General features: G+C 47.8%; 1 protein-coding gene across 3 annotated transcripts; it reads right to left on the reverse strand.

Moving 5' to 3' along the window:
* On the reverse strand, positions 1-9434 carry hlfa (HLF transcription factor, PAR bZIP family member a). Of its 3 annotated transcripts, none has more exons than XM_062486583.1 (4): positions 9064-9434; positions 7272-7619; positions 1150-1367; positions 1-404 (listed from the first exon to the last, which is right to left on the reverse strand). In XM_062486583.1, exons 1-4 carry the CDS (start codon positions 9182-9184, stop codon positions 189-191), a joined length of 903 nt encoding a protein of 300 aa, XP_062342567.1. In that variant the 5' UTR covers positions 9185-9434; the 3' UTR covers positions 1-188. The 3 variants fall into 3 exon arrangements, with proteins under 3 accessions (XP_062342567.1, XP_062342584.1, XP_062342576.1); XM_062486600.1 differs by having other exon boundaries at positions 7272-7587; positions 9044-9434; XM_062486592.1 differs by having other exon boundaries at positions 2-404; positions 9070-9433.
* Positions 9435-22046: the final 12612 nt, after the last annotated feature.

Genomic DNA, 22046 nt, shown 5'->3' on the forward strand with positions numbered 1-22046 from the left:
GCATGGGGGTGGGGGAAAAGGGAGGAGGCGGGGGTATTCACTGGGGCCCATGTTGGCCAGGGCAGTAGGGGGCAGGGCAGGGCTTGTGTTGGGCAGGGCAGTAGGGGGCAGGGCAGGGCTTGTGTTGGGCAGGGCAGGGCAGAAGGTGGTATTGACTAGGTCCTGTGTGGAGGAGGAGGAGTGGGTGTTTACAGGGCCCCGTGTCTGGCCTCGTATTTGGCCAGAGTGTTCTTGCAGCGGCCCAGCTCCTTGCGCAGGTCGGCCACCTCCATCTTCAGAGCCGTGTTCTCCTTCTCCAGGAAGCCGGCTCTGATGGCGATCTGGTTCTCCTTCAGGCGCCGTGCGTCACGCGACCGCTTGGCCGCAACGTTGTTCTTCCTGCGCCGGGCCCAGTACCTATCGTCCTGCTCACACACACACACACACATACACACACACATGCCCGCACACAGACACGTAGGTGAACCCACAACCAGAAAGGCAAAAAGAAAGAGCAGGAGAAAGGTTTGGGTTTATGGGCAGTTGAAACAACACCAGACAGACCTGTCTGCAGCTGCACCGCCGACATGTGTTCATGAATATGCACGCCGGCCTCCGCTCTCCTAGCCTGTCTGCAGGCAGGAAGAGCAGCCTGCTCACTGAATATAGAACACCATCTATCAGAACACTCTTCTTCTTCTACACCGAGGTTGTGTCCTCATGCATATTCAGGTGTGTTTCTGTGCGGCTGGGAGGAGACAGGGTTTGGGTTCGCTGGGTTTGTGCCAGCGCCGCCCCCGCTATTTCCAACACATCCTGTTCCGTAGACCACCCACGGCTTATGTAACCGCTCCGAGACAGGAGAACAGAAGGGAGGACGGAGGGAAGCGATTTTATTTAGCCCATGTGACCCATGGAACTGATCCTTGCCCTTCTGCTGCACTTCTGTTTGCACATGCGCATGACGCTTGAGATACAAGGATCTGTTAAATGAGTCAAATGTAAAAAGATTGTATCGTAACAGACCCACAAACGCAGGCACGTAAGGTAACCGAATCAAGCTTAAACAACAAACAAACCCCTTATCTATAACCATGTGTTGTTATTCCAGCCATGCAGGTCTTATTCTTAAGCCCCCCCCCCCCCCCTGTGGGTGAGTTTGTTTCGTACCTTGAGGTCCTCCGGGATGAAGACCTTGCGGGCCTTTTTGATCATGGGCTGGGGCTTGAGCTCTTCAGCGGAGAACTTGCGTTTCCTGGGGTCGAACATCTCCTGGCCGGGGACGCTGGACAGCGCCAGGTCGGCCGGGTCGGGCTCGTAACCCACGGGAACCTGGATGGAATCTGGGTCGATGGGGCTGGGGGTGTTCCTGGCAGTGGAGGGCAGGACTGGGGAGGGGAGGAGGAAGGAGAGAGGTTAGCCGCTGACTGGGGGTGGGGAGGGTCTGTAGCTTCAGGATCGAAAGGAGAGGAGGAGAGAAGAGGAGGAGAGGGGAGGAGAGAGGAGAGGAGGAGAGAAGGAGGACAAAGGAGGAGAGGGGAGGAGAGGAGGAGGACAAAGGAGGAGAGAAGAGGAGAGGGGAAGAGAGGGGAGGAGAGAGGAGGAGAGGAGAGGAGAGAAGAGAAGAGGAGGAGAGGGGAGGAGAGAGGAGGACAAAGGAGGAGAGGGGAGGAGAGAAGAGGAGGAGAGGAGAGAGGAGGAGAGGAGGAGGACAGGGCCTGTGCTCTTCAGAGACTCTCTATAATCAGGCTGAAGGCCCCAGAGGGAGGTAGATGATCACGAGGCCTTGGCAGCTTCACGTACTCCCTCTTCCATATCTCTCCAACACATCTACTCATTCCTCCTCCTATCTACTTAATGTACCATATCGAAAGAGTCTAGGATGTAATTAGGTTTGTTGTGGAACCACGTCATGTGAATGCAACTATCTAACAGGGGCCACGTGTCTCCGAAGCAAAACAGAGATAGTTGCATATTTCCTCCACCAAGGGACGCTATTTCATAGTGAATGTACGTACACACACACACACGCACACGCACACGCACAAACACAAACACACACAGGAGTGGGGTTATCAGTGGGTTAGTCAGTTGAGTTGATTGGGACAGTTGGATAGAGTGGAAGTGACTGAGGGTTAGGGCTAGGCCTGCTTATTGACTAGCCTGGGCATGTGAACATGCAACCTTGCAGGCAACTAATCTGTACTGCGCAGCTAATCTGTACTGCGCAGCTAATCTGTACTGCGCAGCTAATCTGTACTGCGCAACCTCAGATGGATTAGGATACCCCACAGAGGTCACGAGCTGGAGTCTGTCTCTGGAGCCTGTTGAACTGAAGGGCCTTGTTGGACAGTTAATTTAATCAGCAGCAACAACAACAACAACATCGACAGTGACAATAACAACAACAACAACAGCCGCACAGACAACAGCCGCACAGACAACAGCCGAACAGACAACAGCCGCATAGACAAGAGCCGAACAGACAACAGCCGCATAGACAACAGCCGCACAGACAACAGCCGAACAGACAACAGCCGAACAGACAACAGCCGCATAGACAACAGCCACACAGACAACAGCCACATAGACAACAGACAACAGTCGCACAGACAACAGACAACAGCCGAACAGACAACAGTCGCACAGACAACAGCCACACAGACAAGTCACATAGACAACAGACAACAGTCGCACAGACAACAGCCACACAGACAACAGTTGCACAGACAACAGCCACACAGACAACAGTCGCACAGACAACAGTCCAGGGATGGAAATTAGCACCCGCCACCAGCCAAATGCAGGTGATTTTGTGTTGTGGCGGGTAAACTCGTTTCACCTACCGGCCACCGTGGCGGGTAAATAAAATTATTACACAGCTGTTCTTAATGCTGTAGAATGCCCCATTCACTTGAATGGGGATTCCCAACGTTCTGCAGTCAATTATTTTTCGATAACAGACCGTTGCTATGTATAACTGACCGCTGTCAAGAGAAGTGGCCTTTTTGCCTCGGATTCACGTCTTTCGTAGCACTCCGCAAGTAGTCCGGTAACTTTTCAACTCCAGCGTACTCCGTTGCTTAGCGACGTCAGCTGATTTGAAGCCTAAAGAATGTTCAACGTCTATGAAGTTCAACGTCTTTGGCGAACTATTTCTCTGCTGATCAACACTACGAATGGTAACATATAAATTGTAATAAGACACACTGTGTTAAGTTTTTTTTTTTGGCAAGTAGCCGTGTAATAAGCGGGATAATGTATAGAACGCCGTTGTCATTATCGGGAAAATAAGCCCCTTCAGAGCGAAGCTACAACGCTCCGCTTCGCGTCGGGGTGCTGTTCGCCCTGTCGTGGAAGAAGAACGCTCAGGAAAGCACCTCTGAAACTTCAGAATCTGATTCTGATGAGCAGGAGTAAACTGTACTGGGATTGGGGAGGATGGGTGGAGGAATGTTAGTTTGTTGTTTAATCTGCCCTACTAATTTAATGAAATGTATATCAGTTTGTGGTTTGTGCATGTATAAAAGAGAAAGTGTCAGTGTTTCATTGAGACTGAGATTAAATAAACTGCTTAAGTATTGTAGATCTTGTAGTATTAATTTTCACATGCAGTTACACATTGTCGGTTAAAAACAAGAAAGTGGCTGGTAAAAACATTGAGTGGCCGGTAGATTTTGAAATCCACCAGCCACAGTGGCCGGTGGACAAAACATTTAATTTCCATCCCTGCAACAGTCGCACAGACAACAGTCGCACAGACAACAACCGCAACAACCACAGACAAGACAACAAGTTACAACAACGATCGACTGACAGCTGTCCCCACAAATTCTATTACGCAAGTACACAAATCCAGGATACTGGCATACACTTCCAGAGCACAGTTCTATTTCCAGCTACCTCCCTCACGACTACCGAGTTCAGAGGTCTTCCTGGAACACCTGCGTGTACACCTATTTCATTCTACGCCCTCACACTCACGTACTCACAGGTATGTTTAACCATTTTGGTGAGGACAGACAATTCATTCCGATTTAAAATTGTGTAATCCCTAACCTTAACACTTAGTGTAATTTTAACCCTAAAACTAATTCTACCCCTAACCTTCCTAAACCGTCCTAGAAAAAAACACTTTAAGTTTTAGCGCAAGGGTCTTAAACAAGACCAAACACACACACCGTTATCTTATCACCAAGATAAACTCCAAGCTCCTTATGGGGTTAAATGGGACACAAGCTGCCAGCCCAGATTAGATCAACATGTGTACATAACAACATACCCCAAGCTAGACAGCAGTGGGAGCAAAAGGGCAAGAAGTGATCACTATAAGTTACAGGGCAGGGTGGGTTTAGAGTCAAGCACTCCATTTGACCCATCCATGTGTTCGATGGTGTGTGTGTTGAGAGCAGAAGAGATAAGGTTTGGAACATCTTATAGCCAATAACTTGATGTGGAGTCCAAACCAGGACACAACAGGACAAGGATGTATCCCGGGAGAGGACACACACACACACACACACACACAATCTGTCACATAAACAAGTGAAACGAGTCCCAGATATAGATCCTCTGACATCACAGAACTCGTACCTGGTACTTGGTCTCTTCGTCTGTATCAGAACCTCAACCCTCATTTCCCATGCTCAGTTAGAACTCCAGGAGCACACGAACATACACGCACTGCACTGTGATAGTGTTGCTGGTTAGTCAACAACATCCAGAACAAATATGAGATTTCAGATATAGACTTCATGTATGCCTAATGCAGTACTGCGTGCACACATACACACACACACACCTTTAACCCCTGTCTGCAGTGCACTAGAGGTACTGTAGGGTGCACAGCCACCCTCAGCTGCTGTAAACACAACACTACCTCCTCTGCTACCTTCACAGCTTCTGTTAGTGCGTGTGTGTGTGTGTGTGTGCGTGCGTGCGCGCGTGCACACATGCTAAGCTAGGTTAGAACATAGCATGCACGTGACAGGAGAGGAAGCCTAAGACATGTGATGTCCACAGAGAACAGTCTGTGCTTGAGCCAGCACTCTGGCTCTGAGAGAGAGAGAGAGAGTCAGAGAGAGAGAGAGTCAGAGAGAGAGAGAGTCAGAGAGAGAGAGAGAGAGGGGGGGGGGGAGGGAGGGAGGGGTAGATAGGGAGGAGGGGCTTAGAGGAAAAAAGGAGGGGTAGAGAGTGGAGCTCATAGCGTGACAAGCCCATGTTAGCGGCAGCGAGGAGAGAGGGAGAGGATGAGAGAGAGAGAGTCAGAGAGAGAGAGAGAGAGGGAGAGGATGAGAGGGGGACGGGGGGGCCAAGGGGGAAGGCACACAGCTACAGCATGTGTAGATCACATGGCTCTGCTGGAGAAGAGGATGGGGCCACACGTGAGAGAGGTAGACAGCTTATCAGTAAGGGGGTGGGGAGGGGAACACCAGCCAAACTATCCCAAACAAAACACACACACATCAACCCCTTCACGCGCACACCAATCTCTCCTGCCCTGATTGTGTGTTCCCTCCAGACCTGCCTGTTTCCTGTGTTTGATCAGGTGTGTGTGTGTGTGTGTAGAAGTGCAATAGCAAAACAGTCAGTAAAGACATATCCTGGGCAATAGATATGGTGAGGACTAACATCTAGTCTCTAGTGATAATAAAGCACAACTAGGGAAGGTTCTAAACTGTTACATGGTGTCCTCCATAAGGTGTGTTTATAATAGTAGCATTTATGAAATGTTTATCTGTCTCTACTTTGTTTATAACAATTAATTAATTAATTTAATGAAATGAATTAAACAATTAGCAGACAGTTTTATTGAAAGGGACATACAGGGAGAAACTTGAACCTGCGAAATTGTGATCAGCAGTCACATTCCTACCACTGAGAGGTACCCGGCTGATAGAATCGATGAAAGCGAAAACATGAAAACACAACTCTTTTCTGCAGGAGTCATGTAGCCATGCCGCTTCATCCTAGCTTCCAGATCCCACATCACCATGGAACCAGCCTGGAAGCAACCAGGAGGCAACTAAGAACCAGCCTGTAACCAGCCTGTCAGGTTCTTAAACCCAGCCTGTAACGAGCCTGTCAGATTCTTAAAACCAGCCTGTAACCAGCCTGTCAGGTTCTTAAACTCAGCCTGTAACCAGCCTGTCAGATTCTTAAACCCAGCCTGTAACCAGCCTGTCAGGTTCTTAAACCCAGCCTGTAACCAGCCCGTCAGATTCTTAAACCCAGCCTGTAACCAGCCTGTCAGATTCTTAAACCCAGCCTGTAACCAGCCTGTCAGGTTCTTAAACTCAGCCTGTAACCAGCCTGTCAGATTCTTTAACCCAGCCTGTTCTGCAGAGTGACAGAGCGAGTACCAGCTGTGCATTTCCAGGGTCAGAGCCATAATTACAGCAGCCATATATTTCTCCTCTTCCTCCTCCATCGCCACGGTGAAACCATGGCAACCAGCCAGTCTTAAGGTGCCGCTCTGTCACACCACGCCATCTCTCCTCTCTATCCCCTGCTCCATGCAGAGAGAGAGAGGGAGATCAGGCCATCTCTCCTCTCTATCCCCTGCTCCATGCAGAGAGAGAGGGAGATCAGGCCATCTCTCCTCTCCATCCCCTGCTCCATGCAGAGAGAGAGAGGGAGATCAGGCCATCTCTCCTCTCCATCCCCTGCTCCATGCAGAGAGAGAGGGGGAGATCAGGCCATCTCTCCTCTCGATCCCCTGCTCCATGCAGAGAGAGGGAGATCAGGCCATCTCTCCTCTCCATCCCCTGCTCCATGCAGAGAGAGAGAGGGAGATCAGGCCATCTCTCCTCTCCATCCCCTGCTCCATGCAGAGAGAGAGGGAGATCAGGCCATCTCTCCTCCCTATCCCCTGCTCCATGCAGAGAGAGAGGGAGATCAGGCCATCTCTCCTCTCTATCCCCTGCTCCATGCAGAGAGAGAGAGGGAGATCAGGCCATCTCTCCTCTCCATCCCCTACTCCATGCAGAGAGAGAGGAAGATATTGTGTGTGTGTACTATATGACTGTGTGTCTTATTCAACAGCATTTTCTCAACTCTCTATCTTCATCTTCTCACCTTCTCTCTGTCTCTCTCTCTCTCTCTATACCTGTTCTCTCTCTCGCTTGACTCCTTTGACCTCTCTCTCTTTCAGTCTGCTCTAGTCTAACCTGTTCAGTCACCTTAGCAACCAGAATAGCATCAGCCCCACCCACCGAGGTTCCACCTTCTCAATCACCCACCCACCCACTCAAACACTGAGCACCTGTGTGTGCGCCTGTGTGTGTGTGTACCTGTTCTGGCAGGGTTGTGCAGCAGGGTCTGGGAGGGCGTGGTGGAGGTGCAGGTTCTGCTGCTCAGGTCCACCACAGAAGTCAGGGTGGGGGTGGAGGCCGAGAGGGCGGGGGGCTGGGGGCCCGGGGAGGGTCCCTGCTCGCTCTGAACGGAGCTGGCGGGGATGCCGTTCTCGGACAGGAACTCCTGCAGGTCCATGTACTCCAGCTGGAAGTTGTCCACGTCGTAGGGCAGCGTCTTGTCCCACAGCGTGGGGCCCAGGAAGGCTGACTGTGGGGGGTGGCCGGCCGAGCCCTCATCCTCCAGCTTCTTCTCCTTCTCCTTCTCCTTCTCTTTAGCGATCGCCGCTGCCGAGGAGAAGAACAGGGGGGGGGGGGTTAAAGCGTCGTGTCTGCTGGGAGTGACTCATGACCTCCCTGCTGGGTGTTATGAAGAGCAGCTGCTCTCCAGGAGAGCCTCTGAGGGAAGCACAGCTGTCAGTCATCGTGACACCATGTTACACTCACCCTGTCACCTTCATCCTGTCACCTATCACGCTATCACCCAGTCACCCTCTCTCTGTCACCCTGTCACCCTGTCACCTTCATCCTGTCACCTATCACGCTATCACCCAGTCACCCTCTCTCTGTCACCCTGTCACCTAGCACCCTCATCCTGTCACCTATCACCCTTTCACCCAGTCACCCTCTCTCTGTCACCCTGTCACCTAGCACCCTCATCCTGTCACCTATCACCCTTTCACCCAGTCACCCTCTCTCTGTCACCCTGTCACCTAGCACCCTCATCCTGTCACCTATCACCCTTTCACCCAGTCACCCTCTCTCTGTCACCTAGCACCCTCATCCTGTCACCTATCACCCTTTCACCCAGTCACCCTCAACAACATCAGCATTGTTGTCCTATGAGGAGCTCCCACTCCCAGCTGACATAGGTGCTAAGGAAGTTCCTCCCACATGCATGTTATTGTTCTAGTTGCAGCCTCCACCGGTCTCCATCTTTGGTTGTGTCTTGTCTCTGTCAGTGAATGATGCTTGTGTCAGCTCTCTGCCACTGAAGTCCACACTGTGTCTAAAGTTAGCTTTCCTGGCCTGAGAGCCGTTGAGAAGAACCACCATCAAAAAGGAAGGATCTGTACTTGATCAAGAGCCCTCCATGTCGCTTTGGAAAAAATAATGACATAAAATGTTTACATTATTAGTAAATTACATGTTTGGTCGTGGGGGTGCTGTGGCGGGAAACAGCCCCCTCTGTGGACCACTGTGGACAACGCAGCCTCCGCGCGCAGCCTCTTCCTCCTAAACCACAGGTGATCGCATTTCTCTGACCCTGCAAACGGTCCGTCGAAATACCCAACCAACCTCCTATCGTGGCGCGATAAGCCTTATCTACACACACACACACACACATATTACTTGTTTTATGATGACAGACCGTGTGTGTGATGGACTTCGGATTTAGACTTGAGGAAGGCTGTATACAAATTTGATCCCGCAAAGATTGCGCGGATGTCCGAAGCAGTCCCCTAGTCTGACAGAAGCGCCACACAGTGGCAAGAAACATTCATTATACTACTTGCAGAAAACATATATGCAGCGAAAGCACAGATTTGTTTGTGTAACTTATAAACTCGACATCCTTGACTGGCGCGTAAAGGATTGAGCGCACAGCCAGACCCAGCACGTAGCCGTAGCCTATACGTTTTCCCTGTACGGTATGATACAAACACTCAGAGCGAGAACAGGTCAAGCTGGTGGGATACACACAGGCGAACACGATCCTTGTCTTGTTTACTTTTACCTTCATCGTGTTGAAAGGGTAGTTTCATAGGGTTCTCGAGCAGGGACTTCAGCACGCCATGGGTCGGCGGACGGAAAGTTGGGTTTACAGACAGCGGTCTGGCCATTTTCTCCATGGGTCTGAAGCGATTGAACGCTTAAAAACCTTTAATCCAAACCGTCGAAAAATGTGAATCGAACCGTCAAAATCCCTTTAAAGTCTCGATCCAACCTTGATTTGGGAAACCCAAGAAATGGATATCCGTGCATAAACGAAAGGATACAATCTTCGCTGAACGTCTCCAGCAGCTAAAGAAGCCAGAGAGCTGTTGCTTGCTGCAGAGCTGAGGTGGAGCCTGAAGCTAGTGGGACAGCTTGTCCCATGTGCAAAGTCTTTGGCTACTACTGACGTCAAACCGTTGGCCAAACTCACCCTGAGAGAGGAGTCAGCACAGAGATCAAGCCCCTCAGCCCTACTATACTCCCGGACTCCTTAGTTTAACTTGACTATTTCAAACGCGATTTGATATTATTTCAAACGCAAATTGCGATTAATGATGTTAATTGATTAGTAACCACTTGTTAACCGTGAAAACAATTAGGCAAAATGATATAGGACTCGTTCACCCTGTGGAATTCATAACAAGTGCGCCTATGCATATATTACATAATATAACTAGAGAGGATACAGTTTCTGGGGAAATTGTAGGGTGTGCTTGCTTGTGTCGGTTGCGGGTCCATTTAATAAACAAGCTGAACCCCCTTTTGAAGTTATTCTAACCACGTTGTCACCGGCAGTATTTTTCAGATGGAATCGCGATTCAAACAGTACTAGTACCACCTGCTGACTGAAAATATGCCCCCAAACACGTAAATAAGCTTGATATTTATTTAGGGGGAATGGCTAATTCAAAAAAAGTTTGCTGGAAGCGATCATTGTCAGTAACAAAGCCAAAAGCGACTTTTTGGTCTCAGTCTAGAGCCCTGCCTGGAGAAGCTGAATTGTGCTACAAGCAAGCTACTGTAGCCTAGTGCTAGCTGCTGTTGCTAGCCAAACTACACTGAGGGGATTGTTTGAATGCGACGGAAATTAAAAACTTTCTTTTGACATAAAGTTTAGGCTGTGGCATTGAAGACGCACCACACAAGCTTGAGTTTAAATACATTATTTAATGTGACATTACTTACTGTACATGGAAGTCTTGAATTGCTTAAATGTATAATGCTGCTAGTTCACCACAGCACATATGATACTTGCTGTGCAACAGTCTCTATGCACGTCGTATCTAATGCGTCGTTGCTAACGTGTGCCGACGTTTTGACGTAGGCTAGCACTGAGTACCCTTCGTTGACATAAGGCAGTTTTTTTGCCACAAAAACGTAATTTAAACTTAAACCATGCAACGGAACGTAAATAAAAATACAAGCAACTCAATCGCTACCAAGACGAAACTTGTGACATCTACGCTGTCTATGTTGTCCAAATATTGACTGAGGCTTAGGGGTGGGAAAAGAAAGAATAAGAATATATGTGAGAGAACAATGGTTGTGCCCTTGCCGAAGGCAGAGCACACCTAATAATACATATTATGAGTTATAACAAACAATTAAATAGTAATTTGGAACTGTAGGCCTATGTCTCAAACGTTGTGCAATGCCTGTTCTATATTGGGTTTATTGCATCCAGTCATCATTTATGAAGTATGTGTGACGCTCTCAGACCGTGGTTTTACAGTGCATTCACACTGCAGCGGAGCGGGCGGCGCGCGGCTTCGGCTTCCAATTCTTTTTCAATGAAACCAGGCGTTGACGCTCGCGTAGGGCATTGTGGGAAGGCGAGCGGAGCGGAGCGGAGCGTTACAAGTTGGATTTTCTCAACTTTATGTAAATGAGGAGCGTGAAAACGCTAGCGTTGGCCAATCGGATTGGTTTCTTGTTTCTTGTAACGTAGCAACTGTTCGTCATGGTAAACATTTCTAGGTTTGACAGTTTCAAGATGGAGAAACTTTTCGTATGTGTCTGCACACCCAGTTCTGTTCAGAACAAAGTTACTAATGTGACGAGCCTGAATTTAAAGAATACATTAACCTAATAATGCATGGTGCATGGTTGCCGATGTCGTCATTGTTCCTAGTGTGTTTTTATAGCCTACTTTTAAATTTAGTCTCACATTACGTGACTGTTCTGTGCCACTGCTAGCTCGCTAGCCCAGCCTACAAACGACTGGTTGAGTGACCGGTGGCGTAACATGTATTCTACTGTAATCTTGCACTAGTAAAATCTTGCACTTACATAAATGTTGTGTAAAAGTGGTATTTTGATCGATATTGTGAGTACATGAACCCAAATCTGCACGCTTGGCCATGACTACAACAGTGACCTTAGAGAACTACAACTCTGTATTAACTTGTCTAACATGCCCCCGTGCGTGGTGTACTGTGGGAAGGCAAGCGATGCAGAGCGTTAAAAAACGCTGCAGTGTGAACGCAGCAGCGCACTGGAGGAAGCGCCGAGAAAAGAGACGCCGGGAGGAAAGTCGGTCACGTGAATAATAGCGAGTTGACCTACTTTTAACCAATGACTGTTGACGAGCTGTCTCCAGTCTCTTCGGTCGGGACACAATGGATTGCGTGTATTCAACCTCGCATGGAAAAACGCCTGAGTCACTTTTTTTCAGATGGCTTGTTACCATACTACGGTCTTTGAAACAAGCTATATTTCATTCTCAGCCATTTATTTCAGCCATAGGACACGGAATAGAAAATCTGAGCCATATGATAAATAATACGTTAGGCCTTTTTGATTGATAGTGTATGCTACCCTACTTATTTTACTCTCCAAAAACATACTGTTTTGCGTACATCCAGCATTGTTTTCTTAGCTTACAAGCTTGTTTAGTCAGCGCTTAAGGACCTACGTTGCTCCTAAAAGTGTAGGTCGAAGTGTACGTGTCCGCTGGCTCTGCCAGTCAATACAGCTAGGGTTAGGGTTAGAGAGTTAAACAGAGAGTGTCATTGTCCCTCTGTTTGTGCGTGTGTGTGTGTCTATTTATGTACACACACATCTAAACTTTAGATGCAACTATTCCACGCAAAAAAGCTTTGTTGTGACATCTGCCAAATGTTGCCAAACCCAAACCTATGTAACCTTTATGTTACATAAAAAGTCAACATTTCAAAAGCTTGCTTCTCTAAATAACCTCCAAAATAAAACCTGTGCTTGTGTATGTACATGTGTGCAACGAGAACGTGTTTGTTTGCACGAGTGTATGTATGTGTGTATGTGTTTGTGTGTGTTTGTATGAATATGTGTGTGTGTTTGCTTGTGTGTCTATAAACATGCGTGTATCTGTTTTCATGTGTATATGTATAAATATGTGTGTGTTTGTATATGTGTTTGTGTCCTGATGAAGAGGACTAAGACGTGATGCTATTTCACGGAGGCTAATTGTCTTGTTCTGTCACAGGGTGTGTATGTCATGTGATATATTGAAGTGGATTGTTTTTCAGACAAAGGACATAGGAGTCTGAACAACTTTCTAAACCCAGAAGTTGAGAGCACTCACGCACACACACACACACACACACTCAAACACCCACATGCACGCACGCACACACACACACTCACAGCTGTTTGGTGAACAGCCGGCTGGTCTTTGTGACACCCTCTACAACACAAGCTGGAATGATCCAGCTTCTCCTCCTTCTCATCCTCTTACATTTCATGTATTCCTCCTCCTTTCTGTTGTTCTCTATTCCCTCTGCTCCTCCTCTCCTCCTCCTCTCCTCCTCCTCCTGCTTCTCCTCCTGCTCCTACCCTCCTCCTCCCCTCCTCCTCCTCCTGCTCCTCCTCAGGCTCCTCATCCTGCTCCTTCTCTTCCTGCTCCTCCCCCCCTCCTCCTCCTCTGCTCCTCCTCATCTGTCTCTCTACATCCTTCTTCCCCTCCTCTTCCACCTCCTTCTCCCCTTCATCTTCCTCATCCATCTACAAACATAACAGATGTCGATGGGCTGATTTGGCAGCCGCAAAGGCATGAATACGAAGCATTGTAGCAACCTACACATCAACCTATATATATTACTCTGTTGGATTAATCAACGTGACAAACGTTTTTTATATGCAGAAAATAGAGTAAAATATCTGAAGATTCATGGCTGTCTTTAATGACCTCATCAGATTCATAGAAAACGTATGTTCCATGCCTTGGAGGTTGTATACAGTGAGGAGGGGTTTGAAACATCCAGTGAATGAGAGGATGTGGACTGTACCCTTCTGAACCCTGGGAAACGCCCTGCTCTCCGGTGAGTAGTGGGGAATCCATGTTCAACTGTTTACATTCCTGTCCCGCACTGGGTCCCCTCTCTGCTACTCTGAGCTGCAGCCTGGCATGTTTACGTCTGCATGTCTAATGCTAAAACTATGCACTATTATGTTGGGATTCATCACATGTTCTGTATGTATATGTGTGTGTGTGTGTGTGCATGCCTGTGTGTGTGCAGGTGTGTGCATGTCTGTGCGAGTGTGTGTGTCTACAATCCACAGGCCTGCTGCTCACTCCGGGATTACGACTGCATCAAATCCCCCCCTTTATTCCCTCTTCCTCCCTCTCAGTCATCCCTTTTTCAGAGAAGGGTGATGACGCAACACCTCTCTCCTGCTGTGCCCCTGCTGACCCTGACGTCTGTGTGGATGCACACGGCCTTTACAGGCTCCAGAGATCTCATCTCATCAGATCGGGTGGTGCTGGGATGGGGAACACGCAAACACACTCTCGCTCTGTGTGCGAGTGTGTGCATGTGTGTGTCTCTGCGTGTGGGTGGGTGTCTACAAGTGTGTGTGTGTACATGGGTGTGTGTGTGTACATGGGTGTGTGTGTACATGGGTGTGTGTGTGTACATGTGTGTTCATGTGTATAAATGGCTGATAAGTATAAAGAGCTGAACTCACACAGTGGAGGGGATGAAGCATAAAGATGGTTGGTGTTGAGTGTGTGTGTGTACTATATATACAGTATATATGTATATATATGTATGACACATGCATAATAATAATCATAACTCATAATTCTGTCAAGATGAGTGTGGTGCCATGGGAGGTCATCCCAGATTACAGGGACATCTGACCTTACTAGGAACCCTAACCCTCCTCCTCTCAACTCTTATTTGACTCTTCCCCGGTATCTCCTGGTAACCTCCAGCCTCCCCTGGCTACCCCCAGTAACCCTTGGTAACAATGCCCCCTGACTGTGATGTCAGTGGATTTAAAGGGACAGTCCACCCTTACCCTCAGTACAGTACAGAGGGTCTAGGTAATAGAGTGTGTCAGAACCATGACCAGCCACAAATCTCTGTCTCTCTAATGTAGAGAGACAGAGATTTTTGACAGGTTGAAGGAGGCCATGAGGTACTGTTTCACTCTGATATAGACAGGTGGTGGTGGTGGTGGTGGGGGGGGGGGACTCGCACTGTGGGGGTACAGGAGGGTAAAGATTTCACATGCAGTGTGACACAACCTCCTGTCTCACTGTCTCTCTCTGTCTCTCTCTCTCTGTCTCTCTCTCTCTGTCTCTCTCTCTCTCTCTCTCTCTCTCTCTCTGTCTCTCTCTCTCTCTCTCTCTCTCTCTCTCTCTCTCTCTCTCTCTCTCTCTCTCTCAGCTGGACCACATCTCACAATAAAGAGTGTAGGGTTCTCATCCCCATAGTTACCCCTGGTCCCAAGTGTGGGTGCACGCTGGCTGATCTCTGTTGACACCTGAAGCCTCATGACATGGGAGTGCTGCGACACAGGTGTTTTTTGGGGTTGATTATGAGCGTAATTGGAGGTTTCTAATCTCTTTCCCATCTCACTCTCGCACTCTTCCCCTTTGACTCTTGTTTCCTCTCTCTCTTTTGTGTGTGTGTGTGTGTGTGTGTGCATGTATCTTTGTGTGTGTGTGTGTGTGTGTGCATGTATCTTTGTGTGTGTGTGTGTGTGTGGTCTTTTATTGATCTTCTGTTGTATTGTTGTGCTTACTAATTCAGGTGAATCCACACTTCCTGTGGGAGGCCACAATTTCCATTACACTCAGTCGGACCTGGCATTCAATAGGTGTTTCATATTGACTGCTCAAGTTCTTTCTATGCTGTGTATGTGTGCATGTATCTTTGTGTGTGTGTGGTTGTGTGTGCCTGTGTGTGTGTGTGTGTGTGTGTGTGTATGTATCTTTGTGTGTGTGTGGTTGCGTGTGCCTGTGTGTGTGAGAGAGGACACGGTTGTGAACAAAAGGCTGAATCCTATTTATCTCTGAGTCAGATGGCTGAGTGGTGAGGGAGTCGGGCTAGTAATCTGAAGGTTGCCAGTTTGATTCCTGGCCGTGCAAAATGACGTTGTATCCTTGGGCCAGGCACTTCACCCTACTTGCTTCGGGGGGAATGTCCCTGTACTTACTGTAAGTCGCTCTGGATAAGAGCGTCTGCTAAATGACTAAATGTAAATGTATTTCCTGACGAGGCAGTTTCTTGGATACAGAAAGGTTTAATCTAGATCTAAGTAGTCCTATATCTGCAGACACAGTGGACAGAATCTTTTCAGATAACGTCAATGAACCCCATACAGCTTCTGCTCTAGAGGCTGAAACACAAGCACACACTCACACACACACAAGTACACACACACACACACACACACACACAAGTACACACACAAGTACACACACACACACAACAAACAATGGTTGTGGGTATCGTGCTCCTCTCTGCTGTTCCTTTACCGTCATGCAAACACAGACACTGGAGGCTAGCTCGACTCATTATCTACATGCCATGTGGTTTTTATTGTCGGTTTGAACTTTTCGTAATTCCTGATATCAACCTGGTGTGAGAGAGGAAAATATCTGTGGAGTCAAACCCAGCTGACCCTGGCCCAGTTCTACCCCCCAGGCCCAGACACAAACACCCCCCCCCCCCTACACACACACACACACACACACACACACTACCCAGCTGTCTCCTTCCTACATTCTGAGTGGAGTCACATGCACACACGTTTATGTGCACATGCTTTCTCAGTCTCTCTCTCCCTCTCTTTTGTCTCTAACTCTTCCTCTCTCTCTCTCTCTTTACCTATCTCTCTCTGTCTTGCAGTTCTAGCTATTTCCTGTGTGGACAAAATATCAACTATAACAGCTGTGGGTCTGTGTTTCTCTGGAGGAAAACACTTCGGAGAGTGTCTCTCTCCCCTGCTAGGATCTCTCTGTGTCAGGGTTGGCAGGGACAATCCCAGACCTGACTGAACCTAGCCAGGCTGAGGTCTTAGAGGAACAGATGCTCCCCCTCACCCTCCTCCCTCCCCTCACCCTCCTCCCTCCTCTTCCACTCCCCTCCCACCCTGTCCAACTGTCTGTCTCTGTCACGGAAGGTGCTTGGAGATCAGCCAGCATTGCCCAGAGTTGGCCATCCCAACCCAGACGCACATACACTTACCATATACACACATGCACACAGAAACACACACACACAGGCATGCCTGAACATACAAATACACCCACAACTTCACACACACACATAAACACAACCACACACACGGTTACACACACATACAAATACACACTCAGTAACACGCATACACACACCCACACAGAGGGCACATGCAAAGACAAACAGACACAAACTCACTGACCCTCACTTGTTGGCCGCTGAGATGGATGTCTGAGAATCAGGTGAATTATTTACAATAAATGATACTTCTTTGTCAATGTTACAGAAGAGAAGCATAGTGCATGTGTGAGTGTATGTGGGTGTGTGTGTGTGTGTGTGAGTGTGTGTGGGTGTGTGTGCCCTCTGGGAGTAGAGATGTTTGTCTGCATGTGGTATAAAAGTGTGTTTTGTTCTGGTATAAACAACATAATGATTCCTGTGGGTTACTTTTGTTTTGAATGCGTCCCAAGAGTGTTTAAGGAACCTATTAGGTTTCCAGGACAAACAAGGAATAAATCCTGTAATCCTGTGAGGCTACATACTACTGGAATACACACACACAAACAACTTTTTAGTAGGAAGTCTCTTGGTATCGAGGCAGCGTCTTGGTAACCAATCAGAGATATCAAAGGGAGGTTCACGTTGTCATGGCAGTTCGTGTCCTGGTTGATCCGGTCTGGTTCCTCATTTACATTTAGTTATTTAGCAGACGCTCTTATCCAGAGCGACTTACAGTAAGTACAGGGATATTCCCCCGATGCAAGTAGGGTGACGTGCCTTGCCCAAGGACACGTCATTGGCACGAACCGGCAAACTTCTGCTTGGTAGCCCGATTCCCTAACCGCTAAGCCATCTGACTCCTCATTAGCTTGTCTCCATCATGAGAGGTCACAATGATGCCACCTTCTCACACCACTCTGAAGGACGTAGTCATAGCAACAGGTCTGGTAGGTACCCATCCTGTTATCTATGAAACCGAACCAGGAAAAAATCACACTCGTCACTGCTGTTGTCGGTCACCATGGAGACAACCAATACATCGATCTGACTTGGTGGCATTCGAAAAGGGGACGTTGAGAGTTGGTTACCAGGGCCAACAGGTAAAAACAAACAAATAGGTTGTTAATCGTGCCAAGGGGACAAGGAAGGACTTCCTGATTAGCCACACAAAACTCCCGGTAGACAACTTCCTGACCTCCAGGTCACATGACCTCCCTGACCTCTGCTAGGTAGAGGTGAGAGGCAGTCAGCTGATCAGTTTAGACTCTTACAGGTCACGCTAACTCATCCATATTATGTAGCTCACACATACTAACTCATTCACGTAAATCTTATTTTTGTCCACTTCCCTACTTTTTTTCTACTCTGTCACCCCAATAAAAAGTTTCCTCTGTGTGTGTCTGTACCTCCTTCTCAGCAGAGGTGAGTTCAGAGTTCAGACTCCCGTGTGTGTTGGTGAGTGACTGTGTGAGACATGACTATGTTTGTGTGAGTCTTTGCAGTCAAAGACTCACACACTGTCACCCACTGTCGTCTGTGTGTGTCGACACTACTGTGAACGCTGGTGTGAACCGTGGTCTGAGCGCTGGTGTGAACGTATGTCCCTCAGATTGTAGTGAGGAGAGCCGCCCACCCTCCTGGCCTGCAAGCACAATCACTCCAGTTCCTGAATAATACAAAGCAAACACTGACCTAGTTTCTGAAGCAGGGAACAAGCGAGGCAGAAAACCAGGAGTGGAGTCCTCCGGGAACCAGGCATGGGAGATGGGGCAGACAGACCGAGGAGCTAGATCATGGCTGTGTGTGTGTGTGTGTGTGTGTGTATGGGTGTGTCTAAGCTCCAGCTGCAGTAGGGATATTCAATGTGTGTGTGTGTTGTGGCTCAGGCCCAGTGTGTGAGAGGCTGTGCCTGGTGTTCTAGTCTGCTGTACTGTGATTGGACACGCAGCACCAGAATATCCTGGCCTGGCCCTCTGACTGCACCAGGAATGCACCTCAGAGAAACAAGGGCCATGTCATCCCATTAACCCTCCTATACACACTTCTAACCTGTCCACTCCCCCCTTCTCTCTCTCTCTCTCCCTCTCTCCCTCTTCCTCACTCACCGCTTCCCATCTCCCTCCCTCTCTTTCTCACTTACCTCTCCTCACTCTCTTCAGTCCTTTCCTCCTCTCCTCTCCTGTCTTCCTCTTCCCTCACTCTCTTCTCACTCCTCTCCTCCTCTCTCTGACATGTCTGCATGCCTGCCTGTTTTGCCGTCTGTTTATCTGCCTGTTTGACCTGGATGGGGATGCTGAGAGGCCAAAGTACCACATCGGCAGGATGACATGTCTTACTGCCCCCCTGTGTGTGTGTATGTCTGCATATTTAAGCAGCAGGAACTGACTTGGTAGAAGACGGTGCATATTGACCAGTGACCCCTGCAGATGACCCCAGCAGATGACCTTTCCCTGCTAAACCTCGGATCTCAGTTATTAGTCTGAGTGCTTGGATCAATGCACAGTCAGCAGACATGCTCATTCCTACAGGTGTGTTCAGCAGGAGATCTGACCCCCTCAGTACAGGCTGTGGAGAAAAACCATTTTCTTATTTCTTATATATTTCTGCTAGAGAGAGAGAGAGAGACAGAGAACGACAGAGGCAGAGAGAGACAGAGAGAGGCAGAGAGAGAGAGAGAGAGAGGCAGAGAGAGAGAGAGCGACAGAGAGGCAGAGAGAGAGACAGAGAGCGACAGAGGCAGAGAGAGTAGCTGCTTTTGACAGTCCTGTCCATTTCCTTGTAGACAGAAGGCTGAGCCCCTGATCTCGTCACCTGGTGACCCCGTTCAGAATTATTCAGACCAATTAACAGCCAGGAGGACCTGCGGCTTCATGGTTCCTGTCGGTCTCGGCCAATTACCTTGAAGAGCCTGTTTAACAGCTCCAATGAGGAGAGCAATTAAAAACGTATGCAGGGGTTAGCTCAGGGATCATTAGCAATTAGCTCCCTAATCTGAACGCATTATGCATGAATATCTGTGAAGAAACAGCACACTCCCATAGCAGACAAGCTGGGGGAGAGTGTGAGAGAGAGCGAGATGAACAGAGAGAGAGAGCGAGAGTAACATTAGAGCAGATTGGGAGCCTTTATCAACCCTTACCCAAGTCCAAGAGCAGATCAGCTGTACTCAGCTCAGCTCATCTCCATGGTAGGTCAGATTATTAATCTCCGAGTGATCATGGCCCTTCACACCCACACACATCTCTCTCTACACACTTAGCGCTGGAAAAAAAACCCTCACCTGTCTGCCTCCACCTCTCTCAAGTCCACTTCAAAACATTACGTCATCTGGCTGTCCTGTCCCACATTAGCATCCAATCAAGTGTCTTCCACTCTCTTCTTTAACCCTTTGTGTTATCTTCGGGTCATTCTGACCCATCAGTCATTGTGACCCACCGTCGTATTGCGACAACTTTACCGCATACAAAAACAAAGTGAAGGTTAAAAGAAAATTATTTTTATTTGTTTTTGTATTGGGTAAAATTGGGTAAACACAACGGTGGTTCGTTATGAACCTTTGGGTCATGTGACCCGAAGGCTACACAAGGGTTAAATTGAAATGAATGCAATTGAATTAAGGCTCAGAGAGAGGGAGAGAGACCAAAAATCAGATGCTTCATGAAGAGTTACATATAACAGTATGTTTCTGCATCCCCAGAAAGTGTGAGACAGGAACGAACGCTGGTCTCATTGCAGAGCCGCTCACATGCCTGGCTCTGCACTGCTCCCCAGTGGCGGGACGTAGAACTGCAACTCCCATACACGCCTTCACTTTTACGCAGACCACTTTCTACACATCAGTTCATTCGAAATACAAAAACAAGTCGTACAAAAGATGAAGGGTATCAAACGGGTCACAAATACACCCAGACGCAGCCTGTACTCAATCCTGACCATCGACTTTTATTAATGACCGGAATCTTGTTGCATAATGTATAATCGGTGGAGTGGGTTAGAACCACTGTGTGCTAGTGCATGTGTGTCTCAGAGATCTATGTACATTCCTGTGTGAATTACAAATTAGCTCACAAAAGCCAGCATTCATGTAGCGTTCCGTCATTTCCCAACAGGCTCCTGGTGCCTAGTGGGTAGCTGGATTGTAAATGGTAAAAATAGCAGGATTACTTCTCAGTGTAGAGAGAGATAGACGTCAGTGAATCAGAGAAAAAAGGGGGTGGAGAGAGAAAGAGTCCGGGTGTACTGTAACCCCCGGAAAATGTGATTCTCAGAACGTAGGAGCCAATTGTACTTCAGTTTGGTTTTCTTTGAATTGAAGGTTGAGTTTATGACCCTGCTGGCAGAACAAATTATTGACACCTGGAATGATTGATTGGTATCGCCTCACCTGTGTTAATTAGGAGGTGAATAACTAACTAGACAAAAGCATTGGGCATTGCGTTTGGTAGAGAGCCTGTCGTGTGGAATTTTGGAACTTTAGAAACGCTTGCAGGCATATGGTTTTTCAATTGCATCTGTTTTATTTGTATCAATATTTTTTAGTTGTAATAGTTGCATCAAGTTGTACCGTTAACTTTATCATTTATATTTTGTGACATCACCTAAGTTTATTAAACAAACTGAACTATTGAAATCTCCTACGGCGTCAAGGTGAAAGTGACTTATTAGAGGACACGACAGTAATCCGTGCTGTGCTCAGGTCAGAGAGTGACAACACTGGATGTCACTTTGTAAAGGGGGCATTTTATAGAGAGACTCGGGGCTTGCTTAGTATATGTAAAAATTCGTCCAAATAATTTTCGGGGCAGGGCTGGAAATGCATTTCAGGGCAGGGCTGTATTCTTTCTTGCCAGGAAATGCACCCCCTGCTAAGTGCTACAATGCATGAAACTTACTCTTGTATGGAAGCAAATCAGTGACATTATGTTTTGAATTTCAAAAAGGCACTGAAAATTGACATTTTAACACCACCGAATTTGTTGGTTTTGAATTCACCTCTTTAAAATAGAAATATGAATGTATTATTGGCCATCTTGCCAGGAAATGCAACCATCAAGAATATAACCAACTTACACCTAGAGTTTTCTTCAATATTATGACGCATGGTATTTATACTGATCTGGATTTCCACTGACAATCAGTAAAACAGAACACAAACCTCCAAGGATTTGCTTTCTTCCTCTAGGCTTTATCCTAGTCTGTCCCTCACAAACACACACACAAACCCCAAGACTCCCTTCATGCTGCAACTCCTGGTTGCCGTGGAGACGCCTCCCACGCGATTACAGAGGTAGGACTGCTGTCAGTTGTTAAGAACCGTCAGGTGGTCCCAAAGACAGCCCAGTGTGAGAGGGATTCTGCATGTGGGTGTTTACAGACGTGTAATCTACTGAGCCGCATCAACACTGTTCTGGAGTTTACAGATACACAGTCCTCACAAGTCCACGGCCTAAATAACCTACACCGTAACACAGTTGGTTAGTTAAAGATTCGCTTTAAAAAGCTTGAGTGACAAGTATCCCACCAGAGACAAATATGACTTCCCAGT

The sequence above is a fragment of the Osmerus eperlanus genome, chromosome 2 (genome assembly GCF_963692335.1).
Source record: "Osmerus eperlanus chromosome 2, fOsmEpe2.1, whole genome shotgun sequence".
In the NCBI taxonomy this organism is placed as follows: Eukaryota; Metazoa; Chordata; class Actinopteri; order Osmeriformes; family Osmeridae; genus Osmerus; species Osmerus eperlanus.

Excerpts from the sequence above, each read along its gene's own strand:
- hlfa (XM_062486583.1), bottom strand. The coding sequence starts at position 9,184 with ATGGAGAAAATGGCCAGACCGCTGTCTGTAAACCCAACTTTCCGTCCG. Across the intron at positions 7,620-9,063 it reads TCAACACGATGAAGGTAAAA|CGGCGATCGCTAAAGAGAAG; the intron begins GTAAACAAGACA and ends TCTCCTCGGCAG. Across the intron at positions 405-1,149 it reads TCATCCCGGAGGACCTCAAG|GACGATAGGTACTGGGCCCG; the intron begins GTACGAAACAAA and ends GTGTGTGAGCAG.